Here is a 14,023-nt window from a genome sequence, read left to right as displayed (position 1 = left end):
AAATAATAACCATAGGTGTTACACAAACCTTGCAAAATTCTACTACTCAGTCACATGAAGCAAGCCATTCTTTTGTTGGTGAGTGAGCAAAATACCAGTCTTTTCATATGAGTAAGCAAGCAGATTCTGTGACTTAGCTGGTACACTTTTATGACAAATTTATTCTAGCGTGCTAATCCATATGTTGTGTCAGTCAGTAAACATCACCATTCTTCTCTCAGCACTGTTGAACAGAAATGGTATTTATGCCTAATGAGCATATAGCCCTCCCTTCCCTGTCCCCCACTAAGCTTCTCAAACCTTTTTACTAAAAAAACTAAACAAGACCCAATAAATAAATGCATCTTTTATATTCCTATTTTACAGTGCATTTTAACTAGTGAATGAGCTGTGCACTTTTATTCACCTGATTGCCTTCATCTCCGTATTATTACTGTATTTAGCATACCATCAGCAGCCAAGCAGAACCAAACAAACTCATGTTCAGACTTCAAAGCAGGAAAAATATTAATTGTGGCGTCTGCATGTTTACAGTAGATGGAGTGACATCCACCACTTCTCCCAGCTAGAGTCACAGAAGGTTCTGCAGACAGCCCAGGTCACTGCCTGTGCCTGCAGACAGCACTCAATCAGTTTGCACTACACAGTTTGGCCTTGTTACTCACTTTGTGCCCATATTAGCCTGCACACCGCATCAGTAACCCAGAAAGCATCATTGCCTGGCTGACGCTGTGTCTTACTTGCTACCCTGCTGGCACTACAGTGCCACTATAAGAAAACAGCAGATGAAATGTTAGTTAGCCCTAGTAAGCCAATGAAATATCCTTTATCTAGAAATAAGTTAGATGGAAGAATCTAACTAGCTCTGAGCAGGTAAAATTTACTCCTCTTGATTCCCAGCAGTACTGCAACCATGCAACAAAGCAAAATTCAAGGAATGGTACTTCTGTAGCAAATATGTTAAATACAGTGCACAGCCACAACTCTCTGAAACAAATTCTGGTATTACTGATAAGATATCTGGAAAGGAAAAATGTGCCAGTGTTGCTCACACATGATCCACTATTCAGGAATCTTTCCAGACAGGAATACCCTGGCACTCCTGTACTAACTTCCCACCTCCCCTAGGAAAGACAACCTCCCCAGAAGTCTGGTCTCATCCTCTAAGTAAACCACATGGATGGATGTTCCTATTCACTCATGGTCGAGTTCATTTTTCCTTCTTCATACCCTCCTCCTTCAGTTTGGTTAAGCGTGTGGCTGAGCTACCGTAAACTTGGCATGTACTCTGTAAACGAAACATTGGTGGTTTTACTCATAAAAAGCCATAAGGAATTAAGACAAAATATGGCTGATAACTGCTAAAAAAAATTGCCGTTTTCACAACCGCTGCTTTTCAAAATGCCTAGCTCTCTAAAGGATAGTCTGGGTCATCAACAAGTTTAAATACAGTTTTCTCAAACTTCCTGCAGTTGCTTACTAGTACTGATCTCCACCTTCTTATCTTGTATCTCGCCCTTCTTCTGAAAGACCAGAAAGCAGTGGTGACAAAGACCTGCCATTTGACTCAGATTACATACTTGCTCTGACACAACTCTTGTTATCCCTACTGTAAGAAGAGAAAAAACCCAACACTTTCAAAAGATGCTGAAAGATAAGCTTTTTCTCCTGCTTTCACATCTTGCTTCTACAACAATACTTTTCTCCTTGGGGACACTTAGATCACACCAATATTCAAACAATTAGTAACATGTTTTATTAAGCAGTAAGTGATTCTTCCATCCTCCAGAAACTAAGCATGCTAGCTACATGATAGCCTCAGTCCCCATGGGAACAAGTTCAATAAGAAAACTCACTATCCAGCAACCCACAAAACTTGGAAACAGAGCGACTATAAATAAAACGAGGACATCCCATGGCTGTGACACATGAAAGGAAACTGCTGAAGAAACAAGTGCAACGTGATTACCATCAAATAAGTAGGGCCTAAGAGCAAGGCAAAAAATGAGAAAGACATAAAAAACTGAAATACACAGAAAGAATTAATTCTTCTTAATGTCAGAAGAACACAGCAAAAGCATCTTTAGGAAGGACAAGCCCATTCTCATAGGAAAACACCCTGCTATGCTTAAAATGGGAAACAATTGCAGCTGAAACATGCATATATTTTTCACCACACAAGTTTGAAAGTGCAGAAGGTGCAGCCTGTGCTATTCAGGCAAGGCAGAGAGTTTTCCTTCTCCTTTTGTTTCTGCCATAGAGCTACTGATTTATGAGCATCCTTGACAATAGGACCCTGTGGCAACCATCCTAAGATAAATCCTGCTTGTGCAAACACTTTCAAAACAGGCAGAATATCTGAGTCATGCAGGAAAACATGATGCACTCCTACAGTTCACCTTTCAGTTGAAACTCTGCACTCAACCTGTATGTCCATGGAACCCAAAGAGCAAATAACGTGACAAATATAGCGGATTTATCCCAGGAACTGAGTAACTGCTTCACGAGTCAGACTAGAATTAACGTGCAATGCTGTGCCGAGGTAAAACTTAGAGGAAGGTATTTCAGAGGTGGTGTTTGGATTAATCAAGTCTTTTTGCGCACAGAACTGTGAAAAGCTGACTGGTGAGCAGCCTGCCTCCAGAAGCACAAGACCAAGGACAACAGTTGCTGTTTATCTTCGTAATTTGCTCATCTCTAACTCCAGGGACTGCTGACCAGCTACAATTCAGCATGCACACCCCATCGCATGCCCACTCAGAGGGACAAACTTGCTTCACAGCATCTCATTTGCCCTTTTTTCACGGAGATTCCCACATCGCACTCCTTAAAGCAACCCTGGTGTTCACAATAGCACTCTCAGCCATGCTTTTACCCTTTTATCAGTACAAGCCACTTGTTGCCAGCCTAAGCCCTTTTTCCTATCAACAGTACATTTGTCAGGCAGCCAAGGTTTTGCAAAAATGAAGTGTCCAGAAGGCAACAGTCTCTGCCTCAACATAACCATGCCAGAGGGATGCTAACTTCCTTCCACTGAACTTGTCCCTTCTCTCAAGTCCTCTCTGCAAGAGAAAACTGGACTAGTATTTCACGTAATTTAAAAATCAAGTTAAGCAAATACAAACCTTTGTCAGTGCCCGCTTAGTTCCGAGAGAACGGCAGAGTTATTTTCCTTAAAACTAACTGCTAAAGACTTACTCTACCCCCAAAAAAAACTGGTCTAAAGCTAAAGAAAAGCATTCCCACACCACTACAACAGTTAAAAACCATCAGATAAAAATCGTTAACTGCAGTTTGAATCATGCAACTTTTTCATATGCAAGATGCAATCCCAGCATGGTTAGAAGCAATGTTTCCTGCACTATGCAGCTCTCAGAAAACACAAACTTAACCAAAAAGGCAGATAATAAATGTTTTAAGGCCAAATTTTACAGATACTGCAGTAAGACAGATCTAAAAAAAACAATTAAAAGAAAAATCAGCAGATAAATAAGCAAGCTGGGGGGGAAGGGGGGGGCTCAAGGATATGCTGCAGACAGGTAAATTCAAAAATTCCGGTGAAGAACAGTAGTCAGGCTTTGGGTCTTTCTCTCCCAGTGCTCCGTTCAGTTTTAAAGAGGTAAGATGTCAAAAGGAAACAGCAAGCAGTACAAAAAGAAGTGCAAGGGTACTTGAATTTTTACAGAACATTTACCATCATTTGAGCAGATAAGAAAAACCAGGAAGCTTAGGTGTGAGTTTTCACTAAAATGTACTAATTCAAGACTGGTTTCAAGTTTAAATACAATTGTTTACCTTTTTAAAATACAGTGTTTACCCAGTTCATGAATTTCATTTCTATGTGAAACAGCAAAAATGTCACGTTTGCTCTTAAAAAGCCAAAAGAGTCTTTGAGAACAACTGTACTACTTTTATTAAAAAAATAAACCTTAAAATCCAGGAGGGTGCCATGCACAAGGGGCACAAAAGTACTGTGATGCTGAAACTTAATGAATTTACAATTCTTACTATTCCATCAGAGCTCTGAAATTAATCAGAATAGGAACAAAAAGCCAAACCATAAATGCCTGATTTCTCTGGGGTAAACTAGTAGTTAAACTGCAGGGAATTTATTTTAATTCTAGCAGCAAGCAGGGGGGTTTGGGAGAGCCCACATCAGATTAGCAGCAACGTTTTACAAACGGGCACTACTGAATTCCACTACGACTCAGTTATGGAAGCATGTTTCCACCCTGTGCTGAACCCGGCAAGGCAAATGTTATGTGCCCCTGCCTCCCTCTCTCCCAGCTTTTCAGGAAGCTATGAAGCTAATTTTCCCCAGCAGTATTCTCTGGAGGAAAAGTTCACTTCTCATGAAGGTAACGTGTATTTTTTAATTATTATTTTTTACGCCTCCCCAGGGAAGGTGAGGAGGGGAGAGCTTCCTTGCTCAACAGAGGAAGAAATTTTCCTGTATCGGTGCCAAGAATAGACACCCTAAATTCAGCGATCCTAATCTCCAGCCATCTATCAGCAGCAGGGTGGGACCAGCCGATTCAGATTTTCTATTAGCTAGCGACTTTGTGTACTAAAATAAGTCACTGTACCACCCAATTGTTCCCGCTGCTCTCGTCTCTGCAAAAGCACAGACTTACCAGTAGCTACCTCAACGAGTGCTCTAAGTACTTCTCCAGCCGGCCCTTTATAACTGGCACAACCCTCTTCCCACCAACTCTCCCAAGTCCCTGAACGCCCCTGTGACTTTATACCACAAGTGTTTCTTAGGACGTTTGCTCCACAAGCCTTCTGGCACGCACCAGGGAAAATGCTAACCCCGAGTATCTACCGTACCACAGGCGGCAAAATCAGAGAGCAAACCTAATCCGCAGCCTCACTACTCAATGGCAACGGTTCATTTACAGGGCCAATTAGTGTTTGTACAAACAGTGATCAAGGCCCATATATAGGGCACACTATGTGACAGACAAAGACAGATCAAAAATAGCTTCCACACCCCCCTACACCCACCAGCTCTATACTTTAAAAGGCACAGAAAGCCATCAAAACAGTTCACTAATATATCAGCCTAACAAATTACTCTGTTGGTCAAATACTAAATAACCTACATTCATTGGGTTATTTTCTGGACCAGAAAATAAAATATGTGTAATTCGATTAATGTTATTCCATTATGTATGCAGTAAAATTAATAGCAGAATACGTAAACTGGCAAAGGATTTGCAAATAACACTAAATAAAAACAACTAAAAATGCAAACCCGAGACTAATGGCAAGCTCTGTTAGCCAAGTCAGGCAGCTCACACAGTAGGTACTCTGCAAGTTTTCAACTCCCATAGACTACTGCCACGTATTGGAAGCAAAAATAAAGAAAGAATCTGAGACTGGTTTATTTTAGTTAAACAAAACACAAGCAGCATCTGTCTCCATGGGCCACACAGACTTCTGTTCTCATTCCTATTCCTACAGCCACAGGGAAACAAAGAGAGTCGGCAAGCCAGGTCTCACTGCCTGTTAGAAACATGGGCCACGCACAAACAAGTAAACTTTTAACAAAAGTAAAGGCAAACGTTCCATGAGTTCAGATGGCTCTAGAGCATTACAAGAATTGTTATCCAGACACACACATTTGGTCTAGAGCTTCTTCGCAGCTTACACAACAGAATAGTTTGGACCCATCATTCAACAAAACCATCAGCCAAAGAGAAAGGCAGCCGGCCATTTCAAACAAAGGAAACCACACACCTGCTACCAAAATTCTGAAGAGTGACTGCTGATTTTGGGTGTTCCATATAACCCACATTAATGGAAACAAAGCTTCTGGAAAGCTACAGATACCCTCCTTTTTCCTACCTACCTACCTTCCTAGTGACAACATCAGCATCCAAAAACCCAATACAACACTACAGGTCTGCAGTTCCTTTAAAAAGAATAGCCTCCAAAGTCAGCAGGGGAAATTCAAAAGAGAAACTTTTTTTTTCCCCCCCCAAAAGCTAGAACAGCAATATAGAAACTTCAGCAAAAAGAAGGAAATACCAATTGCCTGCTTGATCAATTAAGGTAGCGAGGTGCTTAGAAAAGATCCTCACTAATTGAAAATCATGGCCTGACAGGGATCTTGGTTTATTTTTTTACTATTAAATTAGTAAAGCAAGCAAACAAAGATGTATTCAAGAAGTCTACATTATAAATTGCAAACATGATAAGGTATGCTAAGTGTTTACTTGTCTATAGTAAAGTACAGAGAGATGTTATGCAGAACTCAACACAGCTTTATAGAATTTTGAAAAGAACAGCAAATGCTAAATATTTTGTTAAAACAATCAGGTTTTGGATTAGGAAAATAAAAATTAATAGTCATCTACCCAAAAGTTAATAAAATACCTACCACACTAATAAATCAAGTAAGCATTTGCTAAAGTTTTACATAAACACTGTTTATTTAGGGGTAAGCAATGTAATTTAATGTAATTTATTTAGCTCTTCCCAGATGCTATAAAAGCTTGATCATAATTAGGACAGCAATGTAATAATACCAACCACTATAGACAGTGTTTCTATCCACAATGAAGGGACAGTAAATAGTCCCAATTAATTTTTACTGTAGATGCTAACTCTTCCAAGAAGGCTTTTCTGCCACAATGAGGTGGGTCAAGTATATAACACTACAGCAGATTAACACCTGTGCAACACACAGCATGCATTCATCAACACTCCAAGTCCTCCATGTCACAAGCTGGATCCCCAACATGTTATCGCATCTTTTTGCCTGCTAAATTAAATGTTACTAACCAAGGTTCTTATTTAACAAAACGTGAAAATGCATACAAGAATTAATGGCATTTTGGTATTATTTAATCTAATGCTACTTTCTATTTGGTTTACACTGTCTATACATCTTGAATAGACTGCAGAATAACTGTGTAAAATATGTCAATGGTTAAGCTAGAAGTTTTGTCAACTGTGAAGCAAAGTGATGAGCCACTTAGGAAAGTACACAAGCAAAGCAAGTTTGCAGGAAGAACAGTGTGGCCAGGCAGCAAAAGAATCAGTGAAAAAGCAGCATCAAATTACTCAACACTTCATTGAACTGAACAAACTAGTCACTTAAGCAGCAATTTCTGACCGCCGGCAAGCAGGCAAAATGTAATACACTAGGTATACAAACATTTAAAAAAGCACATAAAGACTCTGGAACCTAACAGTGAACATTCTGTAGCCCACCAATATATGTACTTACACAAGGGCAAGTACTTCCCCTTCCCACGTACAGCATTAGAGTCAGCTTACCCTTTCCACTTGTCCTTCTTTGTGCTTCAGTTTGTACACTTTCAGCTTCGGAAGGAAAGTCTCCATGTAGTTCTTGTCTTCCATGCCTTGGAGCAACACCCCATGGAATGCCAACCTGCAGGTATTTGCATGAATATCTGTATCCAGCTTGGAGCCGATCACAAGGCACAGTTTAGGACAAGTGACTGGTTTTTCAAACTCCAGTAAAGCCCACTGTTGTCTTGGGAGCTGAACTTCTGACTGATCGTTTTCTTTGTTTTCCTCTGAAGAATTTGAGTCCTTGGACAAATATTCCTCTTGATAAAGATAATCCTTTTCAAAATCAAAAACTTTTTCTTGAATTTCTTTGTTGAAGTCAGCAGGAGCTGGACTGAAAAACATCACTCTTCCCATAACAGTTTCATGACCAACTGTGATATGGAACTTGGCCTTGGTTTGAAGAGCTCCTCGAAAATACTGGATTTTCTTCAGGGAAATTATTGCAGCATGGATAGTGTGAAGTGATTCTGGCGTGCAAATTAGGCCTCGTTCTAGCAGTTTGGGATCAAACTGTGTTACACAGATACCTACTCTGTCACCCTGCATAGCATAAGTCACAGGAGTATGGAACATCTGCATGGACTTGACTTTCTTTGTCACCTATTGATGAAAAAGAAGAAAGGCAGCAATTAGTTGCACATGAGTGCACCACAAGCTCAAAGCCACATATCCCAGCCTGCTTTCTTGTAAGATGACTGACCTTCTAGCAGAGTCCACAATTCAAAAGAAGAAAGCGAACAGCCTAATAACATACCCCATCATTTAAAATTACCACAGGTTTGAGCCTCTTCACTTACTCTACTTCTGTTTATGAGACTAAGATTATCATGGTCACAATTATGTTGATATTTGCATCATCTGTGCTGCAATACTTACATTCCATTTGAAAATCAACCCCATTATACCCGCACTCATGGAATAGCTTGCTTAATGTACTCCCCCTAAGCACCTGCACCACCAAAAGCATAGCACTACAATACCAATCCATGCACCTGTGTGACTGTTTTCCCACCTCTTCTATGAAAATAATCTAATACACTTTAACTTGGCTGAATTCAACCGTAAAATTTTTAGAACAAAAAAAAATCTTTCCTTATAACATATTTGTACAACACCAAGCGCAACAAAATCTTTTAAACTATCATTGCAAAATCATTAGCAATACAAAAATCTACCATCTCCTAGTCTGACGTTCATAGATTAAAAAAGTCCTCAAAGCTTTCTTGCAAAGATTTGAATGTTCATAGATATGTCTGGTATTACAGTCACTGAAACGTGGGGTTCCACCTGTTGGGATTATCAGAGGAAAAGTGCAACACTGGCCACCACTTAAGATTTATTTAGCTCTTCCCAGATGCTATAAAAGCTTGACCTTAATGAGCTTGCTGTTCCATTACTTATTTCAAGGAGTTCTCAAGAAGAGAGGAATGAAATTAGCTTTTAAAGATCAAGTCTAGGTTTAGCTTGATCAGACTAAACCAGTTTTATGAGGCTTCATTTTAGCTTTTCTTTCAGTTCTGCAAACCATCCTTTAATAAATATTCCCCATCCACCCCCAGTTTGCACATAACCAAGTGTTTTGTCTGATAAGTTTATGTTGCCACCTGTTGCATTCATACTAATGCTGATGTTTGGATAGGTAACCATCCTGCTTGAAATCCCCACATTAGATAGCTTTTAATACTGAAATAATATTTGTAGCAATAAAAAAATATTTATCTCCTAAATAAATATTAAGTACTTGGACAAGAGTCCTTAACATAACATTTTTGAAGGGCTGAAACCTCAAAATTCAGATCCAAGAAGTGAACGCTGCACAGGAATGCTCTGTTCCAGAGATCATTTATGTTTTTACCAATATACAATAGATTATACTGTGAATGCGTACAGAACAACATTGCTAGAATAGATCTGGACTCTCAGTATAATTTCTTCTTCTCTCTCCCTTTTCTTAGTCCCAGTTCTGCAGCTATTATAAAGGTTCATGTCAAATGCTACTGTACGATTCTCAGCATTCAAGCCATTACTATCTGTCTTATGCAGCTGGAACTGTTCTCAAATCTATCTCCAACCACTGCACATCCCTTAGTAGCCCATCTTCTAATCCTGGCCAAACCCATTTATCTTCTAACTCCTGAAAGAAACCAAAATACACAAGCACCGATGAAGAGAATCCCAAATCAAAGGATTGGATTCAGCAGATCTGGGCTTCATCCTCCGTACGTGACATGTCTTAGAGAACATCATTTAGGTTAGACTACTCTAAACAGTCTAGAGAAGTTTAACTTAGTAATTTTAATCACAGAATCATTTACTCACAGGATTATACTGAAAATGTTAGCTTTTTGTCCTGTATCTTGGATGCAATGCTTAATTGGAAACAAAACTATGTTTTTCACCTTTTCTACAAAGCCTGGTGCCCTATGTGAAAGGCATAAATAGTACTTAGCTTCAGACAAATCTTTGTACACCTATTCCCAACACCACCAAACTAAACCATACTAAGAGAAGACCGTAGAGAAAAAAAAAGGAAGAAAAACTCAGAGAGGAACAAATTGCTGAAACTTTGATCACAATAGAGTAGATGAAAAGTCTAGTGGCTGACCTAAAAACTTCAGTAACTGGAATATAAAGAGCTCTCCAAGTAAGTCAGCAAAAAATGGTCACAGGCAATATACAGAAAGCTGACTAAAAGAAAAGGGAAAAAATCTAGCAGCTGCACAGCTCCTGGAAAACAACAAAAATCCTGTATCCCTTCTTGAAATCGTAACAATAGCCATAAGCTTCACCACTACAAATTTGTTTAGGTTCCCTGGATCTCTGGCTGCTAACCAAAACCAGAAGAAATGCCCTTTTTCAGATTATAGTAAGTTATAATTGCAACATTGTTCAAACTGAATGCCACATCAACACCTGTGGATTCTTGGAGAATCCACAGAATGTTATGAGAATGGAGACGAAGAGGTGTGTTCACGTAAGAGAAACCCCCCTCACTAAAAAGCCTGGACCAAAATAGTTTGGTATGATCTTAACTAATGCCAGAACAGACTTCAAAGGCCATTCTAAATATTCACTAGAATTTCAGTTTCAAGCACTTGTATACTTGTTTATTATTCCTTTAGCCAAACCTCCTAGACAGCACTACCTGCCTAGATGAACTGGAGATAAACAATTTAGCATTTACCTCTACCTCTCTATTCACTTCTGAGGCTGTACTTTGAAACCTAGAAGTACGGGGGCTTGAATCAAACCCTGCTTTCACCCACTACAACCGACCCCCTCCCTGTCCAGTTTCAATCACTGCGATAGCTGCAACACTGGTGATACAAGTCATGTCTAAGGACTTGAAAAAAAAAAGTTTTTCTAAACATTTGTGTTTCAAAGAAATAAATAAGCACTACAAGACTAAAATTGCCATAAACACTAGCCCACACCATTTTGAAAGACTCTGTGATCTCATATGTGATCATAATGGCAGTAGATCTTTCATCTTCTACAACCATGGACAGGGTGAATAAACTGCCAAGAACTGAGAAATCTTCCAGCACTGCCACTCCTCAATACAAAATGGAACTGTAAGATGCACAAGAGACCTATGCAGTTTTTCTATCTTAAGCAGAGCCACAATACAAAGATATTTTTTTCTTTATGTCATTATTAATATTCCTGTTTATAATGTTACCTTTTTAGAAACTACCCACCTAAACAGTTGAGTGAAATTACAGAAAACATTTGCCAGTCCTAAACCAGTCTACATGTATTAATCTGAAATATTTTTTGCAGAATTCAGATAACATTTAAGAACAAAAATTTTGTTTGAAAATACCTGTTCTTGAGTGCATATACTCAGAATGCATCTTACCTTTTAATGAGGCATCTACGAAGCATTCCTCGAAAGTGCTATGGGTACTCTCCCCTCTTAAATTATGCCTGATGTATCTGACATGCATCCCACAAGTAACTATCAGAAGGAGAATTAACAAACACTTTTAAAATATTCACTCACATGATTAAACTTTTTCAATGAGATCTGCAGTTCTCAAACGTGGCCATACAGAGCTTGTATGGGACTACTAGCTGTGTTCTTCAAGTTTCTCAATGTTAAACTACACTAAAAAGAGAATACAATTGTAAAGTGTCATTTTCCATGACAAAAAGCTTGCCGTAATTCCTATGTGTAGGGGAAACTCTAGAGTATCAATACAGGAGTATTTTCCAGTGTTGCAGGAGGCTTTAACAGGATGGCTCCCATCAATATATTTACTGACCATCCTCACAGTCTCCAATGCAAGTTAAGAAAAGTTTTGGATCCCGATATTCCCTTTAAGACAACAATATCCTTATTAGGAAAACCACTGAAAATTTGCAGAATCATGTAAAGTAAAGCTTTTTCCCCTCAACCAAAGCAGATTATCTGTGCTGCCCCAACTCTCTCACAGGAGGCAAGCCCCCACCACCCTGGCTGTGCTCACCCAGAGCTTTAAGAATCACCTGATTTCTTTGTAGATGGGACTAGCTTCCAGACAGGTCTGCTTGCCCTCAGGCATGTGAAGGGAAAGATAGTGGATTTCTCAGCCTACTAAAAATCAGCACTTCATGCTGACCCATACGGTACCTTGCAAATAACTTAATCAGCCCATCTGTATTTATTCTAGATGTAAACAGCTTCTGCCCTTACATTCATGGTATCTATTCTTGTACCTAAATTTCCCATAGACATATCAGAAGACAGAAGAAAAATAAATGGGAGTAACATTCAAGCCCGTTCTTTTTTTTCCCCCTACATTCTCAGTACCAGATCAACTGTAAAGGGAGTATGCAGCACAGATTCTTAACTGACCATAAACTCTGTTCCAAAAGTGTAACACGTGTAGGAATTAGCGTCTGACCAGAATAACGCTAGACTGTGCTTAGGTGATTGGAGGTGCGGGGTGTGGATTAGATCACACAAGAACTGAGTTGGAATTGCATCTCCTTCAAAAGGTCAGCCGTGGAACCAGCAGAGAAGTGAATCAGTGAGCTGATCTGCACCCACTGGATCAAATAACAAGAGCCAGAGAAGCTTTAAATCACCAACTTCCTGTTTTCTGACCAGACCATGAACATCAGTACAGTATTTCATTCCATTTCACTTTGACCCCGACTGACAGAGACATTCATCCGTGGTTTTAAAATACTTCGAATGTAGGTTTTTTCTTCAAAAGGCTGAAGTACATAACTAAAATTCATCTTTGTTTTGCCCAGCCTTTAAAATGCAAACACCTGGAAGCGCTGAAAAGGATGCAACCAGCCCTTAGTATTGGTTTTGTTTCTCTTACTGAGCCCCACAAGTTACAGCACAGTTCTAAACTTTTGCGTATTTTCTTTAGCTTTACAGCAACAGAAGTTTCAAGTAGGGAGTGGGGGCTGGATCACTCTGCACCACCTACCAACAGAATGACGTGAAACACTTCAGAACATTCTGTCCTGGGCAATAGGAATTTTTAACTGAGACCAGCTATGACCAATACCTTTGACATTTCTTTCCATTTATTTCAAGTATCCAATTTTTGTCCTCAAAATGCTGATGGTAAAACAACTTCTATCTCATCCTGTCCACAAAAATAGTGGAAGGCCCATTTTAGCAGTCCACTAAACAGATATTTTACTCTTCCTTAGTGAATAAGGCACTCAGACACAGAAAGAAATGAACAATACTGAGTGTGACTTTAAAGAGACAGAATTTACTCCATGCAAACAATGTAGGTAAACAAGGAAAACTTGGATACTGTTATAAAACTTGCTACAAACTCTGCTAAGAAATTCATTCATTTTGTTTTCGAATAATGGCACAAGGGAATTGATTATATCTCACCATATAAATCAAGAGCCATGTGTTGAAATCTTACATCATTTGCAAAGGGATTTGCTTCACTCTAAATTTTATTTGTATAATCACATTAATGTTCCTAAAGCATTATGTAAAGGTCTATAAAAAGGGTGAGAAAGAATAAGTTTATGTGTTCAAATGCAGATTAAAAAAATGCAAAACAGAAATCAAAAGCGCCCAAACAATTCAGCCCTTGAGATAAACAAATGTATTCAATATGAGAACCCATTATTTGAAAACCAAAGGAAAAGCCCACTAAGATTTTCAAAGCAGTTTAGTACAGACTAATAGAAAACAGGATACAGAAAAAGTCCACTAATGACTTTCCCCCGATATGTCAGAGCTTCTTTTCCTTTATTTATCCAGCTTCCATTAAGTTATCAACCATATGCCATTGCTCATAGCTTCTTCAGATAAGAACCTAGCCATACTGCTGCCTCCCAGTACTGAGTGCATCTTCCTGATTTCGAAGATACAGCAACCATACTTCCCTGTAATACTAATGAGAAACTGCAAAGTTAAAATTATTAGTCTGAATAATCTATGAGAGAAAATATGGATTATAAATGCCGTATTTATAAAGAGTATTACATACGTATTTGAAAAAGACATCCCACTTGAAATGCAGACTCCAACCAGTTCAAAATAGAGATCACATCTCAAAGCCCAGCTGCTAACAGCTGCATCTTTAAACTTATATCCAAGAAGGAAGAGGAACCGATAAATGAAGAAAGCACAGTTTCAGCCCTGAGGTTTAGAAATACACCAAGAGCAAGCCCAACTGAATCAGCACCCAAACAAGAAAAATAATCCTCGTGAGGCATAAAT

General features: G+C 39.1%; 1 protein-coding gene across 1 annotated transcript in view; it reads right to left on the bottom strand.

Moving 5' to 3' along the window:
• The window catches only part of EEFSEC (eukaryotic elongation factor, selenocysteine-tRNA specific), a 128,729-nt gene that overhangs the window by 48,420 nt on the left and 66,286 nt on the right, over positions 1 to 14,023 (bottom strand). Inside the window, exon 5 of the mRNA XM_040591697.1 lies at positions 7,288 to 7,926. Coding sequence (XP_040447631.1) covers positions 7,288 to 7,926 — 639 coding nt within the window. The remainder of the gene's footprint in view (positions 1 to 7,287; positions 7,927 to 14,023) is intronic.

The sequence above is a fragment of the Falco naumanni genome, chromosome 4 (genome assembly GCF_017639655.2).
Source record: "Falco naumanni isolate bFalNau1 chromosome 4, bFalNau1.pat, whole genome shotgun sequence".
Classification (NCBI taxonomy): Eukaryota; Metazoa; Chordata; class Aves; order Falconiformes; family Falconidae; genus Falco; species Falco naumanni.
Note: the sequence above shows the minus strand (reverse complement) of the source record. Positions and strands in the feature narration are given on the sequence as shown.